The sequence below is a fragment of the Epinephelus moara genome, chromosome 6, assembly GCF_006386435.1.
Source record: "Epinephelus moara isolate mb chromosome 6, YSFRI_EMoa_1.0, whole genome shotgun sequence".
In the NCBI taxonomy this organism is placed as follows: domain Eukaryota; kingdom Metazoa; phylum Chordata; class Actinopteri; order Perciformes; family Serranidae; genus Epinephelus; species Epinephelus moara.
The window spans coordinates 29,375,784-29,394,071 of record NC_065511.1 but is presented as its reverse complement, the minus strand read 5'-3'; the positions used below and the strand labels follow the sequence as shown (position 1 = coordinate 29,394,071).

The 18,288-nt window shown below is 44.5% G+C and overlaps 1 protein-coding gene across 2 annotated transcripts in view; it reads left to right on the top strand.

Annotated features, from left to right (window-relative positions):
- Positions 1 to 18,288, top strand: part of si:ch73-22o12.1 (nectin-2) — a 93,505-nt gene that overhangs the window by 27,427 nt on the left and 47,790 nt on the right. For both annotated transcript variants that reach the window (XM_050047423.1, XM_050047422.1), the window contains exons 2-6: positions 6,899 to 7,008; positions 7,907 to 8,156; positions 10,499 to 10,792; positions 10,940 to 11,057; positions 11,731 to 11,879. In XM_050047423.1, the coding sequence (XP_049903380.1) occupies positions 6,899 to 7,008; positions 7,907 to 8,156; positions 10,499 to 10,792; positions 10,940 to 11,057; positions 11,731 to 11,879 (921 nt within the window). The remainder of the gene's footprint in view (positions 1 to 6,898; positions 7,009 to 7,906; positions 8,157 to 10,498; positions 10,793 to 10,939; positions 11,058 to 11,730; positions 11,880 to 18,288) is intronic.

Sequence of the window (18,288 nt, the reverse complement as noted above, 5' to 3'; positions counted from 1 at the left end):
CTCCCTGCATACCAAAGTATCCACATCTAAATGTGTGTGTGTGCGCGTGTGCAGTGTACGCACGTTCATTGTGGGTTTGCATGGCTGTGTGTGCGCCCACATTTGTGCGCGTTCATGTGAAGGTCAAAGGAACCAGCGCTGCAACAGTGTCGGGTAGCAGCAGCAGCAGCAGCAGCAGCAGCAGTCGACAGCAGGTTCAGGTTGGTGCTGTTTCAGACTCCAGCTGATAATGGCTATTAGTACATACCAGCAGCAGTTTGGACATGACACCCAGCCACAGTGGTGTCACTGTTTTGGTGTGGACACAATAATGGCAACATCAGACAGAAATCACAGCTACACAGGCAGGCATTTAAGCTAGACTGTCAGATAGTGAACACATTTTTAAAATAGAGGTTAAAGAAATACCTGATGGCTCAGACATATTGTGTTACATAATATCATTCAGTCATTTTATTTCAGTCACTGTATGTGCTGTTTTTAGTAGTTCTACTATAAAGTTTGAGCTGTATCAAATGTTTACTGACTGTAAGTGAGGGTACTTACTGTCATTTGTAGTTTTATTATTGTTCATATATTGTTTTTTGTCTTTGTAGTTTGCCTGTATCTTTTTTTGCTCCCTTTTGCCTTTGATTTTTAATTACATATACTTGCAGTGTCTGAAATTAACTTTTTTACTCACCGGCCAAAAGGACTGGTAGATGAAAAAGATTCACCGGTCAAGAGTATTTTTTGCCAGACAAAATAATGGTAGCGAGCAGCAGACTGGCAGCAAGTGATAGTTTCGTGGAGTAGCCGATGTCCCAAAGGGTAAATAGTGAGTCAGTTTTGCTGGTTCGACACATGCAAAAACACATCTGGTAGTCTGTGTGTGTATGTGTGCCTCAAACTCCGGCACAGATAGCTACAGAAGCATTGTGCCTGTGGATGACACCAAAACTCGGTAGGGACTAGGGCAGCAACTTACGGTTATATCCATTGTCGATTAATCTGTCCATCATTTTCTTGATAAATTGAATAGTTGTTTGGTCAGATGTCAGAAAATGGTGAAAAATGTCGATCAGTGTTTTCCAAAGCCCAAGATTATGTCATCAAATGTCTTGTTTTGTCTACGACCCAAAGATATTCAGTGTATTGTCTTAGAGGAGGAATGAAACCAGAAAATCTTCACATTTAAGAAGCAGGAATCAGAGAACTGTGACTTTTTTCTTTAATATTAATCAAACAATTTATTATTTATCAAATTAGTTGGAGGTTAGTTAAAGAGATGACACTAATCGATAAATCATTGCAGCTCAACGAGAGCCTCTCAGCATAGTTTTAAATTGCATGACTATTTTGGTGCAAACATTTACCCACCAGTGTGGCCTTTTGAGATGTATTTGCCAAACAGAATATCTACCTGGATGCGGCACTTGGCAGGTGTTAATTTTGGACCCTGTTTACTTGTGTGTACCCCAGGAAGGAAGAGTAGTTGATATTTTGGTAGTGGCAAATGGGGATCCAAATAAATAAATAAATAAATAGAATGTGTCACACGTTTGACCGTCTGTGCTTATGAGTTTCCAAAGCTGCACAAAGAAAAGATTTCAAAAGAGATAAACAATCAGCAACCAAATTACAGAAGCATCAGTCTCAAAAATTGCAATATTACAGTATCCAAAGTGATAAAGGGAACAGTATTGAAGATGTAGTGAGCAGAAACAGCAGTCACAAGCTGTTGCTCGTCATGGATAGACAGGTTAGTTATGAAACATTTGGACATTTACATTTTTAATATGTTGAAACTGTATACCAGCACAATGGATTTGAAATGAAACTCGTTATTAAGAGGGTTAATTCCTGACTTTAAGTTTGAATCGAAGGGAGGTAATATCCATGTTAGTTGAACGAGACAGGAATTGTTGCCCTGTCATTGTCCTGCTGCACCGTTCAAAAAAATCTATGTACAAAAAGGGCGCTGACTGACTCCCATGCAGGAGGTGAACAGAATGGAAGTAAATACTCTCAACCACCCTTTAAGCTGAAAGTCAGCACTTTAATCTCAGTTATTGCTTTATTTCAAGTCCATTTACTGGAGTACAGAGCCAAAACAACAGCAAAATGTGTCACTGTCCCAATAGTTACAAGCTGCACTGTACAAAAGTACAACCCCAGTAATAATCGCAGAATTGAATCGGCTTCTTTGTGCCAATGTCTCAAAAAAACAAAAACAAAATTGCACATCGGGAGCCACACAAAGCTGGTATTTGGCAGAGCTTTCGTTTAGAAACCACTTGTATCCAAGGCCAGTGCACAAACACGCACACGCTGTCGCACTGAGAATAAAACCCAGAGCACTGAACAATGGGTAAAGTAACGAGATCTGATAGATCATCCTTTTACTATTGTGCAACACTCAGGGTCTTGTATGGGTGGAAGTTCAAGGATGTCTTCAATCCAGAGTGTTCCAGCGATCCCCAGCCCGAATGTAAGCAGCAGGCATCCAAGAGACACAGCGCTGGAAAAACACAAAAATAGTGAGGCGACATGGAGGAGTGAATCTGGGGTTGGCTTTTACGTTCACTTTCCCTGGCGAGCGTCTTTACAAACACTGTCTGACAATCCTGCTTAGTACAAACATAGCGGTGAATATATATAATAACATGAACGCTCAACATACATTTATTACGAGTGAAAAATTTTATGGCAGGAAAGATGATGAGCCCTCCATATGCACAACTGAACCGTTTCAAGGGCTGTCATAAATAAGCGGTGTAAAAAGCGGCCTTTGTAAATACAAGATCTAAACATACTTTTTTTTTAATGGACATATATTTATTGAGCACTGAGCTCAAAGATAATTTATGCCTGTGCATCGACCCAAAGAGGATGGGAGCTGTTTGTAAATGCGAGTGTTTTACTCATTAGGTGTTACATTATTGTGCTCATAGGCATGCAATCATTAAGCCACCAGCACTGCATAGGTGGTTGTATACTACACAGATGTTCTCTGAGGTCTGACCAAAATGTGTCTTACAGTATCTTAGTAAGTCATAACATCACAAGTGCCACCCTCGGGTCCAAAACTCAGCATGTCAAGTCATCAAGCTTGAAAGGTGGGATGGGAATCATTTTAATTCTCCTGTATGAAAAAAAGAAGATGTTGAGAGAGAGAGAGCAGGCAGAGACCGATTCCACCAGGACAGGACAGTGAGGCTCCGTACTGCCTGTATCAAAGCTATTATTCTTCAGGAGCAGAGAGGGTGGGCTCAACAATAACAACAAGAGAGTAATGGAAATTGAGAAATTCACACAGACCTGGAAGAATAATGAAAGCCTAGAATGCTTATTGAGACAGCGATGCACTGGAAAGGCCAAAGGAAAACACACCCACATTTTCTCATTGTCTCTCTTGAGCTTTCTCTCCGACACTCAGACACACACACACACACACACACACACACATACACATACACATACATACAGTGTGCTAGGAAGCAATCTTCAAGAGCACAGAGAATGGGGAAGCTTCATTCTAGCCCACCTGACAGTGCATAGCCACTAGCTTGATGAAATGGCAGAGAGTCAGTGAGCTCTGAAGGCCATTAGATATTTTAGGTGATGGCCTGCACTCCCTGTCCCCCTGACGTTGTGCTTTTCGCCGCTATAGCGGGGATCAGGCAGAGGACATGAATGCCATTAGGCGTCGGAGTTAGCCAGCCAGGCAGCGAGGCAGGCGGACACAGGCTGATAAGCGTATGTTCGTTTTATAAGCCACGGCTGGCTCAAATGGGCTGCAGAGAAAATGAGGATTTTGAGGGGTTTTTTTTTTTGACTCACTCTCTTGCTTCCCTTCGCTCATTCAGTCTGTTTTGCTGGGGTTTTTTTTGTCTTTTTGCTTTCTCTATTCACAGCCACAGTGTTTCTCACAAGGTCAGGTGTGGAGTCTATCCTGCCTCGCACCGCTCAGCACCTCCCGTCTCTTCTCCCCTCATCTGCCTCTCCTCGCTCTGTTTCTCCCCATCTGTATCACCCCCCCTCCACCACCTCTCCATTTTTAGGTTCTCTCTTGGTTTATTTTTCACCTTCCCTCTCTCTCACATCTCTTATTTCTTTCCCCTAAATGTCTCTCTTTTGTCCCTCAGCCGTCTCCTATTAACCTTGTTTATAGCTCACACCGTCTCCCCTTCGCGATCCTCCTCCTCATCTCCTCTTCTCTCACCACTTTCTCTTTGCACTCCCTCTTTCATTCTCTATTCCTGGCACCACGTTCTCTTCTCACACTTTCATCCCCACTTTCCATACACCTCCCTCCTCCACTCTCATCTTCCATCACTTTGGCATTCCCAGGCTGTCTGTGGTATCCTTTCATCCCTCCATCCTCCTTGCACACTTCCTCTCCTCCTTCCTTCCCGATTCATTTCCCTCTTCACAGAGGAATGGTGGGAAATATGGAAATGTCAGCGTGACCAGGCAGGGGATCAGAGAGGACTGTGTTAATATGGCAGGGCTGTCGCGGTGCCATCAGCATAATGTGTGCGTGTGCATGCACATCATGTGGGTGTTAAAGACATAATGATAGGTGACAGTGTTTAGGAGGGTGACATCTGACTACTTGATGATGCTGAAGAGGGCAGCGTGCATGCATTTGTTTGTTCATGTGCGTTTTGGTTTGGTGGCGTTCTTTGTATGTCACCTGCAGGCAGCAGAGCTACTGTAAAGTAGAGCAGCGGTGACACAAGGCTTCTGTTATCACTCTCCCTCCCCTCCAACCCTCTGTTCCTCTCCCTCCATCTCTCTCTTCCTCTGTCGCTCTTCCTTTCCTCTCGGTCTTACCCTTGAACCGCCTTTTATTCTCTAATTCCCTTAGTTCCTGTCTCCCTCCGCCTCTCATCTCTCTCTCTCTTCTGTTAAATATGACCAATGCTCTCTAAATATTTATACTGACAATTACTATTTCAAATGCCGCCTTGCCTCAGCATTTCCAAAAGTCTGTTGTGTTCATGTGCACGCACACGCACACGCACGCATACGCTGACTTTTCCTTCTCCGTGTCTGGTGTTCTAATGACACTGAGTCTCTGAGACTTCGGGGCTGGGATTTCGGGACTCTCATGGAGGACGAAGACGTGCAACTCTTTGTATGTCTTGCGTGTAATATTCATTTCCCTGGGGCTGTATAGAGTCTCATAAGGCCAGCCTGTCTCTTCTCTGAGCTCTGGCAGGAGCTGACCTGTGTTGGCTCTGCTCTTATTGCCTCAGAATGACACACAACAGGCCCAGCTCTGCTCTGCCCCCACATTATGTGTGGACACAACAGCTGTGCGTGTTTGTGAGTGAATGTGCACACGAGTGAAACCTGAGGCAGAGCAACTTATCTTTAACTCCGCATGGTTTAATGACCTCTGACGCTGCTCCATACGCTTCAATCAAGATGAGTAATCAAGGGTTTCAATAACCCTTCATCCCCTTTTCTCTCAGTCTGTTACATCCTCTGGTAACCCGAGCACAGCTCCCATTTCCCAAAGCTCATCTGTAGTTAGTCAGGCTAGTTCAGGTAGATTGACAGAGGGCTTACAGCTTCATCTTCGCTCGCTGCTCTCGACATATGAAAGATCACAGGCCAGGAGATCGCCAATAAAGCTGTCAAGGGATGTATATGTGCATGAATGCTTTTGTGTGTCTACTTGCACAGATATGCTCATGTATGTGTCCAAGGGAGAAAAAAAGAGCAAGTTGTTCTCCTTTCTAGCCCAATAAGGCTCTCTGCTGCTCCCACGGGCTGCTTAGTGGTTGTCCAGAGGTTCCTCTGTGGCTACAAGGGGGTTGTTTTGTGGTTGTAAATTGGGCTGGTCCTGGGAGAGCTGGTGTTATTCTAGGAAAGGCTTGTTTTCTTCTATTTTCCCACTCATTCTTTCCCTGCTTCCTCCTCCTTCTCTTTCTCTGTATTGATATCTCAGATCTCCCCAGAGTAGAGAAGGTGTGGTGTTTATTGCTCGTCAAAAGAGAAAGACAGCACTGGCCTTTCCTCTTATCTACCAGCCTATGGGTTTCATCTGTGTGGGTGTTTGTGTGTGTGTGCTCCATCAGCCCTGCAGATCATATTAGTCTCAACACAGCAGCTTTGGCTCAGCACAAACCGGTGGAACTAGTTCCGCAAGTAATTGTTTGTCTTTAGGGGAAATTGTGCGTCCTTGGTGCTGTTGTATGTGTGTAACTTGCTGCTGAACACATTGTAAGCACACACACATGCACACATAGCCCCGGCTGCAGACATTTGAAGTTGTGTATCCGCAGGTAATCCACTCTTACTTAAAACAGGTGCCATCTTGCTGACATACACTAATGCTCGCTTACTCATACAAGTAATTACATTTTCACAGAAACCTGGATTACACACACACACACGCACACACACACTCGCATAAACGCGGACAGATTGTTGTTTTAAAGCTCCCTCGCTCTTTCTGTGTCTCACACATCCACTGATACAACACACCAAGAAAAGCATATTTATTTTGACTCTTCCAGTAACACAGGAATGTGTCGGCGCAGCAAATGGCAGGCTATAGAAAAGCAGAAACCATCCAGATGATTTATGACCTATGTGCAAAAGAGAACTGGCTTTCCTCTTTTTTTTTTCTTCCTTTTTTTTGCAGCACACATCGTCCTTTTTTTTCGACCACTCCATCCACACACGCGCACAGTCATGGAGAGATACCAGACTCTTGGCCTACTTGCCTGGGTTCACTAATGTTGTCCTCTGTTGTACCAGACACTTCCACACTGTCCTCATTTATCATCAGGAGGCTTTGTACAGTACTAACACGAATCCTCTGCTCCCTCTCCTTGTCTCCTCTCCTCGTTAAGAAAGAAAGAAAACGACATACATTAATGTTTCTCTTTGCTTCTCTTAGGAGCATCAGGTCAGCGGGTAAAGGTGGAGCCTGAGGTGTCCTCGTATCCCGGCCAGACGGTCAAGCTACGCTGTGAATTCACCGATGCCACTGGGATTCAGCTCACAATGGTCAGATACACACTGTCATGACACAATATGTTTTTCCTTCAGTTAGGATTTGATTACTTCTTTATACCACCACACTCATATCAGCTCTTAACTGGGTTTGTGGTATGAAATTCTAATAAAAATGTCTGTTTCATCTCAAAATTGCAGCTCATTGTGCTGACTTGACACAGTACAATTTGTCGAAATTGCTTGGGACAACAACTTGCTTTCACAATTGAAGCAAACACATTGGCCATTAAGCAAATACACAGTGTAGTATTTGACTAAACATATGGCTATTTTCCCTGTAAAATAAAGGATTTGTTAATTATGTACCAACCTTATTCTGCAGGTGTGTGAAACTTAGTCACACAGATGGGTAAGAGCAATTCATTGCAATCACAATACACATAAAATGATAATACAGGTCCATGTGCCTTGTTTACCTACCCCATTAAACCTTAATCTAGCAAATCATAGCCCACAGAAATAATCCTGAGGCTAGTAATAGGTTTTTTATCACATTTAGGCTTAATGTTTTATTACTCCAAACAAACAATGCTAAGCTTCATTTTGCTTTAGGGGATTGAATATGGTAATAGAAACACTTCTTAGTCGCATCTCAATGAAGTGGGAAGTACACAACTCTGTTTGGTTCCGCTAAGAGAGAGAGAGAGAGAGGGAGAGAGAGAGAGAGAGAGAGAGAGAGAGAGAGATGCTCCTGGAAAAGTCACATGCATATTCATACCTGCTCCACTTATTTGATTGTGATGCTGTGAACGCTGCCCCATGGAGTTTACAGCAAAATGTGGATGTCTGAAAATGCTCTCCAGCGTTGCTTATCAATGCCATGATAAATGAGGCAGTTTTTTCTTCAGGCACTGTACGCATCCTAACCTCTGTGCCTCCTCCACCACAGGTCACGTGGATCTACGAGCCGAAGGACGCAGAAAGGATCAACATTGCTGTGTTTCACCCCAACTTTGATCCCAACTACCCTGACTCGCCTGTGAAGGGTAGAGTCAGCTTCATGGCCAGTCCACCAACACTGAGCAGTCCTTCCATCCAGATAAGTGATGTTAGGATGACCGATGAGGGGAAGTACATCTGCGAGTATGCTACCTACCCCAGTGGCAACGAGCAAGGCATCACACAACTTGTCATGCTGGGTAGGTCACTTACATAATCTATGCCATGTGTATATAAAGCCAGCAGACAAATGATAGGCCACAGTAAAGTCCAGGGTTTACTCTACTCTTGTCCTGGATGTAAAGATAGCAAAGATGTCCAGGTTACTAGGCAACAAAATTATATCATCATTAAAATCACTCAATGTCAAACACCCAAAACATGAAATATTGAACATTACAAACAAGTTGTAACTTAAATGATGGGCTCACACTTTCAAGTTTCCCATTAGCCACAATTTGATCTTCTTTTGAAAACTGTGGTAGCTACTTATTTTTTATGCCGCAGGGTAACGGCCCTGACACGCCAAACTCACATGAAAGACCTACTGGCAACAAAGGCCAGCTGTTGCCTCACATTGCCTGTGGCTTGGCCAAAAAGTTGCAGTTGAACACATTGCAAAGACAACAGTAAGCAGACAACTAGCACGTACATTCTGCACTTGCGTAAGAGCAAATAACTCTCCACACCAGCAGGCAGCAGTAGTCTGTTTTCGTCATTAAAAAAGGGAAACCAGGAGACCAACTGAATGGATTCAAGATGCTAGTTAACACATTAACGATACAACCTGATGCTAAAGGAACAAAGGACGTTTACCCTATGATTATGAGCATTAACACAAACCATTACTAACTGTTTTTACAAAAGAAGTCAATGGCTAAATAAATATTTTTTAGCTCATATTACGGGTTTGTTTTGATCTCACCCCCTCTTCACTTTAGTTGTTTGTTTGCTTTCCTCACTTAAGATCCTTTTCGTGCACTGAGCTGAACTGCCAGTCAGAGTGATTTCCCTCACCAATGGGCTCGGCCAGGTCCAACGCCTATTTAATGGCTGAAAAAACGCCAACAGGGGCCAACTAGTGCCAGCGGTGCAGGTCACACCGCAAAAACTAGAACGACAGACACTCACAGACGGCCTGACATTGCCAAACGCCCAACCTTCAGCTTGGTGTGTCAGGGCCCTAACTTATTCCATTTTCTGGCAGAACTTCAACAACAGTACCTGTGGTTGGTTTTACATGTCAGCAAAGCTGGGTCTACAGAAGCAAAACTTTGATATAAACAGGAGCTCTCTTTTAAATGTTCTGCACCACACTGGGTCATGGCTTTACGGCTCTGTCTGTCAAGGCTCACACCCAAGCTGTTTCAAAACCAATTTTTTTCCGCTTCCCAAACTCTTGAAACTTTGTTGAATGCTCGCATTAAAATATCTATTTTATTACATTGGAAAACTTACCAAATTGGCTCTTTGTCAAATTTATATTAGGAGAATCGGCCAACTGTCTAAAATTACTTGTATCAATTAATTAGCTTCTCTCACCAAAAACCTAATTCTGTGTTCCATGGTGCTCGTCTCTCCAGTAGGGCTTCTTGAGATGTGTTGAATTGAGGTGCATTAAAGCTGTTGCATGCTAGTTTTTCCTTAAATTTGTCACCCATCCATCTGTAGCAAGCATATGCACATTTACCATGCTGCTAACTATATATAAAAATGCAAAGTACTCTCCGCCTACCTCTCTCTGTCTTTCTCTCTAGCTCTCTCCCACCCCCAAAGGTAGTATGCAGGTTAAAAGCATGTCCAGCTAGGCTTAATTGCTATTATAAGTGGTATTGTCAGATCAATTGTGTTCTTGTTAATGCAATGGAACCATTGGTCTAACCTTGGCCCGGCACCAGTGCCTCTACTCCGCTCTCTTCTCTCTCCAACGCATCATTCCTCCCTGCCTCCCCTAAGACACTATATTGATCTGGCTGCTTGTCATGCCCGCTGTCAGCTGCTGTCCTGCCTGCTCTCCTCTGATCCCACACTCGTATCATAGAGGGAAATTGAGGAGGTATGAGGACAGGGGGTGGGGGTTGGCAGAGATCATGTAGTGATTTAGAATTTGTGTATGGAAATGCAGTGGACCAGTCAGGGAAATTGTTTATCAATGGCGGTTGATAGGGATAGAGAGACAATAGATTAAAGAAATGGAGGGAGAGTGAAAGAAGATTTAGGGTTTGGGTGTGTTTGCACTCGTGCGCCTAAGTGTTTATCAATGTGGGCTCTGGAGAGATAAAAGACAGAGGAGAGAGAGAAAGAGAGGGCAAGTAGGGGAACACAGGATGTTTGGAGATTGAGGTTTTGGATTTGTTTTTGCCAGGCTGGTGACTCAAATTGTTTATCAATAATGGTGCACATTATCTTTTCCCTCAGCTGTCTTATTTCCATTTTATCTATTTCTACATCCTTTAATCTTCTCTCTGCCACTCTGTGTCTCTCTCCCCCACCCACCCTCCACCCTTGCATCAATCCGTCCATCCACCCATCCATCCATCAGCTAAGCCTCAGAACTCGGCCTCCGTCGTGACAGTGGAAGCGGGCACTAAGCCGGTCGCCGTGGCACGCTGTGAGTCTTTGGATGGTCGCCCCGCTGCTCAGATCAATTGGGTGACCACAGCCAATGGCAATGCGACGACAGTGTCTAAGCCGGGTGCTGACAACACCGTGACCGTGACCAGCGAGTACCGCATGGTTCCCACAGCGGCAGACAACGGGAAGGACATTAGCTGCGTGGTGAAGCACAGAACCCAAGTCAAACCAGAGAGCTTCCCGATGAAGCTAGCAGTACAGTGTAAGACACCACACACACAGCACTTAGTATTTCTGTATCATACTATGAATTTCTTTGTGGTTCACCCTCTAACATTAAACCTTGGAGTGATTAATTGAACACTTTTTTCTTCTTCTCCCTTCTGTCATTCACCTGTCCTTCCCTCAGACCCCCCTCAGGTGACAATAGTGGGTTACGACAATAATTGGTATGTGGGTCGTACAAATGTGGTGCTAATCTGTGATGCTACCGCAAACCCTGTTCCGCTGACCACCCAGTGGAAGACGTGAGTATACCAACATCTGTCTTCTCTTTTGAATTGTCGTCTCTTCCTCCATCTCTCTTTTTTTTCAGTGCCCTTGCTTTCTCTTATCTCTTTTTCTCTTATTCTCCCTTCCTTGCCCTTCGTTCCCAGGTCCAGAGAGCTGTAATCAGCGCTTTTATTATTGCCACTACAGCGCTGTGCTCTGATTATGGAGATAGCCGTATAATTTCTCATAATGGACTCTGCGACTCGAGATTTAACCCTCGCATAATGAGAAGCACAATATGACTTTCTCCCTCCCTTTTTCTGTATCATCAGCTATTAATGTAACTGTATCAAAATTTTGGGGGGGGAACTAAAGTCTGGTGCTTAAAAATGGGAGAGATGAGATTTCGGGCCCCGATCCAACAGTTTTGATTTTCCTCCTATCCCCATCCTATTTTCCTTCACTGCGTGATAATGGATTGCCTTTTGAGGAAGGGGGAAACTGATTGGTTTTGCACTGCCGATCAAGATTAGTTGAATTTGATGACATTGCACAATACGGCATATTTCTGTAAATGTACATCTGTCTCGATGCTCTCATTGTGCCCAAAGTCAAACAAACCACAGTCCTATTTTCAATTTCTTTTTTGGCCTTCTTCCTTTCTTTCTTTTTTTTTAAACTCATGCCAATATGCTCACGTCCCCGCAGGATGTCAGGAGAGAAGCCAGACACAGTGCAGATCACAGGCAAAGAGCTGAAGGTGCTGAAGGTGGACGATGCTGTCAACACCACTTTTGTTTGTGAGGTCAAGAACCGCATCGGGGTCGGCAGAGACCAGGTCACAGTCTTTGTAAGAGGTGAGTTAAAGGGCACAAACAAGCACAAACACGCCAACAAATGTGCACAAAAAAGTTTCATTACATAACATGTCCATTAACGGCCCTCAAGATGAAGGTTTGATAATATTTAACATACTTTAACCTGCTCAGAGGACAACATGAAACAAGTAACAGAAGTGTTCTCTTTGTGCACTGTGGTTTGATGAATCAGCATCATAATTACTCCTGTCGACACATTTCCTGTTGTAAGTAAGTTAAAACCAAGATTAAGTGTAACTTAGGGCCCTGACACACCAAGCTAACGGTCGTTTTTCATGCACATGTACAGTCGGCCTCAGAGATGGCAGAGCCTGTCGGTGAAAGAAATCACTGAGTGGCAGTTCAGCTCATTGCATAAGAAGAGCGATGGAGGTGAGGAAAGCAAACAAACAGCTAAAGTCAAGAGGGTGTGAGAGTGAAACAATCTTGTTATAGTAGGTAAGATTAGTTAGCTGTCTCGCAGAAATGGTTAGTAATTGTGTTACTGTTCGCTATCACACAATTAATATCCTTTGTTCTTTCAACATCGGGTTGTGTTGATAATGTGCTAACTGGCTAACTAGCGTCTTGAATCAGTCCTGTCAATTTTCTGCTTTCCCTTTTTGAATGAAGAATACACACTACTGCCTCCTGCAGGTATGGAGAGTTATTTCCTCTCATGCAGGCACAGAACGTACGTGCTGGTTGGACGTTGGCTGTAGTCTTTAAAATGTATTAAAGTGCAACTTTTTGGCCATGAAATAAGCAATGCAACAGTTGGCCTTCTTAGCCTGTCAGTTTGGTGTGTCCGGGCCTTTACACAAGTTACAAATGTCCCAACTCACTGATGAACTGAACACAGTAAATGCTTCGGTAAAGCAGTGAACATTTCAGAAGTAAAATAAAAAACATTGGTGGCTCACTTGGGCCTCATTCATCATCTAAACTTTCCCCCGGTTTGTATATGGAAACATTTATATCATCCCAGCTGATGAACTGGAACCGAGTGCACTTTAATCATACATGCTACACATTTCCTGGTGTGCTATGCTCTCATGTTTTCCCCAGGGACACACACCTTGTTCTGCCTCACATGTCACACGAACACACATACATTCTCTGTGCTGAGGACTATCTTGGGTGTGTAGTTTAGGGTTAGAGGGTCCAGCTGCTCTGTCCATGGTGTGTGTGTGTATGTGTGTGTGTGACTGCTCTACAGAATGTGCACGAATGTGGGCTCTTTCTTTTGACTTTTCACCTCACTAATTCTCTGTGTCCTATTAGGAATGCATATCACTTTTCTGTGTCTCTTTGCATGCGCTCAATAACACTGAATGATCAAGGTTTCTGTGCCGCAGCGGTACCCAAGGTCTGTCTACTGGCTTTGTGCATCACATGGCATTTACAAAGCGGTTTGTTCACAAGGTTTAGTTCACATTGTGAGTGGTGCACATGGATGAGATGATATTTTCGCCTTTTCTGTATTTTTTTCTAAAATGAGAGAGGGAGCGGTTCGCCCCCTGAAGTCATGATCACAAAAGAAACTGAGTAGCATCTCAGCAGTACCCTTGGCCATCGCTAATGACAGGAGAGACTAAAGCAAAGTAAATGAGCAGTGTTCATTAAACTCAGCAGCTTGAAGATAAGGCTGCAATCACTGCAAGTGATGAATTTGACTCGCAGTGACACTGTTGACTTTGAAAAGAAGTGGTATTTCTGTGTAGCCTTGGGTCTAGCTGAGGCTAGACATGCGCTGATGTACTGTCTGTTTATGTTTGCTGGCTCATATTTGTGATATTATGTGTATTCAGGTGCATGCATCTGTCTGTGTGCTGTGTAGCTTGTTCCACCTCGGGTGTCTGAGTTAAACCATCCAGAACGGTGCCAGTTATGATGGAAAACAGTCTATCCCCCTCTGTTCCTCAGTAGTTTTAGCTGCACCCCTCAACAGGGTTCATTTCTGATTTTCACCTCATACAAAATACATCCCCCTCCACTCTTCTGCCTGCACTTAACCGGAAGTTATTTTCTGCTGACATAAGGCTAAACCTTGCCCATAATGGGGAAAAAGTGCATTTCTCTGGTGGCTTCAGTTTAAGAGCAACCCAGAAACTTCATGCCCTCATTTTTTTTCTTGTCCTTTTGCTCAGTCTCTCTTTATTTCATCCTTTTTTCTGTCTTTCGCTCACCCCCCATCTTTCTTCAAGTCCCTTGGCTCCTTATGGTGCCACAGCATGCGTCACCACTCCTCTGGGGCCATTCTGTACCGCCGCACTGTAGCATAACTGGCTTCTGTAGCACAAAGGATGTCACCATCTCCTGCTGTGTAGTACAAGCAATAAGCAAGGAAGATACAACGATCCAGGCAGCAGAGGGGGGGAAGATGAAGGTTGCTGCTCTCAGACTAAAAAGCCAGGGAACATGCACCAGGATAAATCAGTGCCAGCGTGCAATCCTCACACTAAGAGAGCAAGGCATGAGGGATGGAGGGAGAGAGAGAGAGAGAGGATGCTGACGGCATTTAAAACTCCCATGGGAATCTTGTGCCATTGCATCCTATCTTCACCGCTATTGGCCTCCACTATCTCTCAGCATAGTGTGTGTGTCTGTCTGTCTCCAAGCCTCTCAGAGCGGATCAGTCACCCTTTGCTGCTTCAGCTCCTGGCTGCTTCTCTCCTCATTCCACCATCCGCTCCCTTCTCGCTCTGTCTTTTATCCTACATTTCCACTCCACTCCCATTCTTCATCCCACTTTCTTTTTCATTTCTCTTCCTCTCTGCATTTTCTTTCTGCTTTCTCTGGTCTCCTTGTCCTGTCATCTCCATCCTCCATCTCCTCTTGCTCTCTCACGGCCGACCACCTCCTCCCTCCTTCCCACTCCTCTCTTACTCATTGGCAGAGGAGGAGGAGGAGGATCAGATGTGAGCTAAATTCACCGGCAGTTAAGAGCTGACTGAGGCGACCGGCAAGTGTCAGAGTGAAGAAGGGTTTGTAGAAGGCAGAGAGGTGGTGAGAAGTGTTCAGAGATTGGGTTTGTATTGGTTAGAGTGAAATGAAAGAGTGGCTGATGGTTGAAACAGAGCGAGAGAAAGATGTGGAATGACTCCAGATGGGAGTGCGATGCAGACCTGTGGAGGCTAATGTGAACGCGTGTAGACAAACAGGGCTAAGAGGGGCCGACAGGCGTGAAATGGCCAGCACCTGCTACATAGCAGGTCCCCCACTGCTCTCTACCCCACAGCTGCATGACACACACACATAAATTCACACTCTCGTGTGTGTCTGTGTGTCTGTGTGGGTGTTGCCCATGTCCTCTGCCCTCAGTCCTGTCCTGTGCTCCCGGAGGCAGAGAGAGAGATGGATGTCCTTTCTTCTCCTTGCCTCTCCTCCTCTCATCTTCGATCCTGCTGCTTACTCACACACGCTCAAGTATCCTACCCTGCTCTCCCCTCCTCCTTTCTTTCGATTTATCTCCCCCTCGCTATCTCTTTCGCTGCAGTTTGCTCTTTTCATTGCATCTCTCATCCTCTCAGTTAGCATATGCTCTCTCCTCATCCTCCTTATCTCTCTCAGGTTGTCTTTCAGCCTCCACAAGTCTGCCGCTGATCTCCCTGCTCAGAGAGGAGACTCCTGCCCCCAGCATTCTCTCTCGCTCTCTCTTGCTTACGCCCGTGCTATCTCCCCCTCTCTTTAAGCTTAACTCTTAAATACCAGTAGCTCTTTCTTAATCACAGCTTAGTAGTCTCCATCCCTCCATCCATCCCTCCATTCCAGTCTCCTCTCGCGGGGGTTCTTGTGTGGCTAACCCAGATTCTCTCCATCTTCCATCTTGTTATTTTCTCCCCCCATCGTTCCTTACGGGGGGTTGCTCAGCTGAACCTCAAAAAGTTAAGTGCCCCCAATTCAATCCCCCACATAGTCAGAGGGGCTCTGAAGTCCAACAAAAAAAAAGATTTCTCCTCAATTCTTCCTGTTTTTAAGACTCCTCTAAGAAGGCAGTTCAAGAACAAGAGGCTTGGACCTTTTCCTTCACTGGGTTTGGGTGTGTGTGTGTGTCTGCCTGTATCTGTCTGTGTCTGTCAGTGTGTGTCTCCGGCCATGCGAAAACAGCTAGAGAACAGGTCTGATGGAGCCAAGTCTCCCTCCAGCCTGCTACTGGCCCCCTGCCCACCCCTCATTAGCGCACACACGCACACACAAACACACAGCTCTGTTCAATAAGTTAACATGCTGACAGAGAATACTACTAAGCTATGCTCTAGGTGCAGCCCAGCCCAGCGTCAGACCTCTGATGACCATGATGGCGTGCGTGTGTGTCTGTGAGTGTGTATGAGTGTGTGTATGTGACCATGCGTGTTTTTGGGAGGCTGCAGTAGACGTTACTTCCGCTCCATCTCTCTTATTACTTGCGGTCACTTGGAGCTTACGGTCGTGCTGGACGTGACTTCATAAGAAGCATGCTGTTTTTGGCTTACACAGTATGGTGCGCGTGTGTGTGCGTGTGTGTGTTTGGGGAGGGGTGGGACACTGTAGTTCTGCATGTTTGTTTTTCTATTTTTTTCCCCCCTTGTTATCCACACAGCATGCATATTGCAGTTTTTCTGCTGTCTCATCCAACAGCATGTGTTTATAAGATGTCCTCTCCTCACCCACTGAAATAAATTCCACTGGTGCTTTGTTAGGATGTGTCTGGGTCTGTAGTGGGCCTGTACTGGGAACCTGGGGTGGCTCCTTTTAACATCTATCTCTTGAATCTTTTAAGTGTTGTCTCCAGAAGGGTAGAATAAAACATGAATTATCACCGACAAAAGGATTTACCAGCAAAGACTTTGAGAGAGACACTTAAGGACTGACTTGAGCGACGCATTAAAAATAATTGGATGAGAGGAATTTAGGGAGAATTTGCATTTAAATTTCAGTGTAATTCCCTTTGATGTGACGGCAATGTGTGGCAGCATCCGGCCCCAAGTTTGCACAGAGATTGTTGCCACGTTGCATGTGCCGGCGCGCCACGAAGCCCGAGGTGATAATGCATTTCTTGTGTTCCTGTTACAAGTGGACACTGAGGGCTAGCTCTCACTCTCATGTGTGCGAACAGGAATGTTTAGCACTGCTCGGGGGAGAATAGGAGGGGAAAGAGACAGTTTGCTTTGGGAGGCTAGTGAGAGAAATTGAAAGAGAGGAAAAGAAAATATACCCACATGAAATTATTAATTTTTTCCCGAGGCTTATGTTGAAAGTGAAGCACAGAGGAGAATAGTAACATGTGACAGAAATACAAACGTAAATTGGAGAGATGGCAGGGAGAATGGATTTAGAGCAGACGGAAAGAGTGCATGCAGGAGACAGCTTGTGAAGTGGTGGCAGAGATGGAGAAAAGGGGTAGTGGAGGAGAGAAGAGGCAGAAATAAAGTGGAAGAGAAGAGCGAAGCACAGGTGTAGACAGCAGTATACTACCATTTTTCTCTCTTGACAAGAATCAGTGTTACAAGAGTAATTCTGTCAGCTCTCTGTACACTTAACAAGAGGGGCCAGCTTCTGATGGATTTTAAATGGGAATGACAATAAGAGTCGGGCTGATTTGCTACTTTCAAATTTAGGCAGGGATTTCAACAGCAGCGTTTACTGGTTTAATCCTCTGCAGCGGCTGGTGGAAGTGCAGAGAGTGAAGAGGGGAGCCAGAGCAACAGACAGGATGTTCAGCTTAGCCAAGGGTTCTTGATCACTTTGAACCAGGGGCTACAACTTATTTTGTTTTATTGTGTAACTCATGCGCTAAAACCTGAAGGAAGCCGAACACTTTGGAGTATGATGAATGATAAATAGACTTCAATAAAGATGATGTTTCTGCAACAATGTGCCTTCCTCTGGGATTTAAAGAGTTGCATGAAAGCATTTTGTTTATTGCTTCTGAGGCATCCAAATATATCCACACCGAGTAAACAAGTACATTACATTAAAAAAAAAAACATGCATTCATACAGAATAGATTATAAGCTCCAAATTGTGATACTTTGAATCATGTAAAAGTGAGAATGATATACATTCAGGCATCAATATTCCCTTCTCTTAAAAGTAGGTTTACTCTGTAAAGGTCTGAATGAGGCACGTTGTTGCATAAACAGTTTGTGGAATAAAGTCTAAGCTGTATATCCATCATACTGGAGAGCTCCTCCGCCTTATATAAAAGTTGTTCTACTTTTTATATTGTGTATATTTCTTTGTAAAATACCCTGCAAATTCTGAGAGCGTTTTTGTTTAAAGTGCTTCACAGTACAGTGAATGCAAACAGCTCGGATAGAGCTGACCCTTAACTCCGGCATTGTTAGAGCCATACTCCCTGCCCACTGAGTTATAGATGATGACCACACAAGGGAAACGGTCACAGAGTCTGTGGGGAGTTGTCATA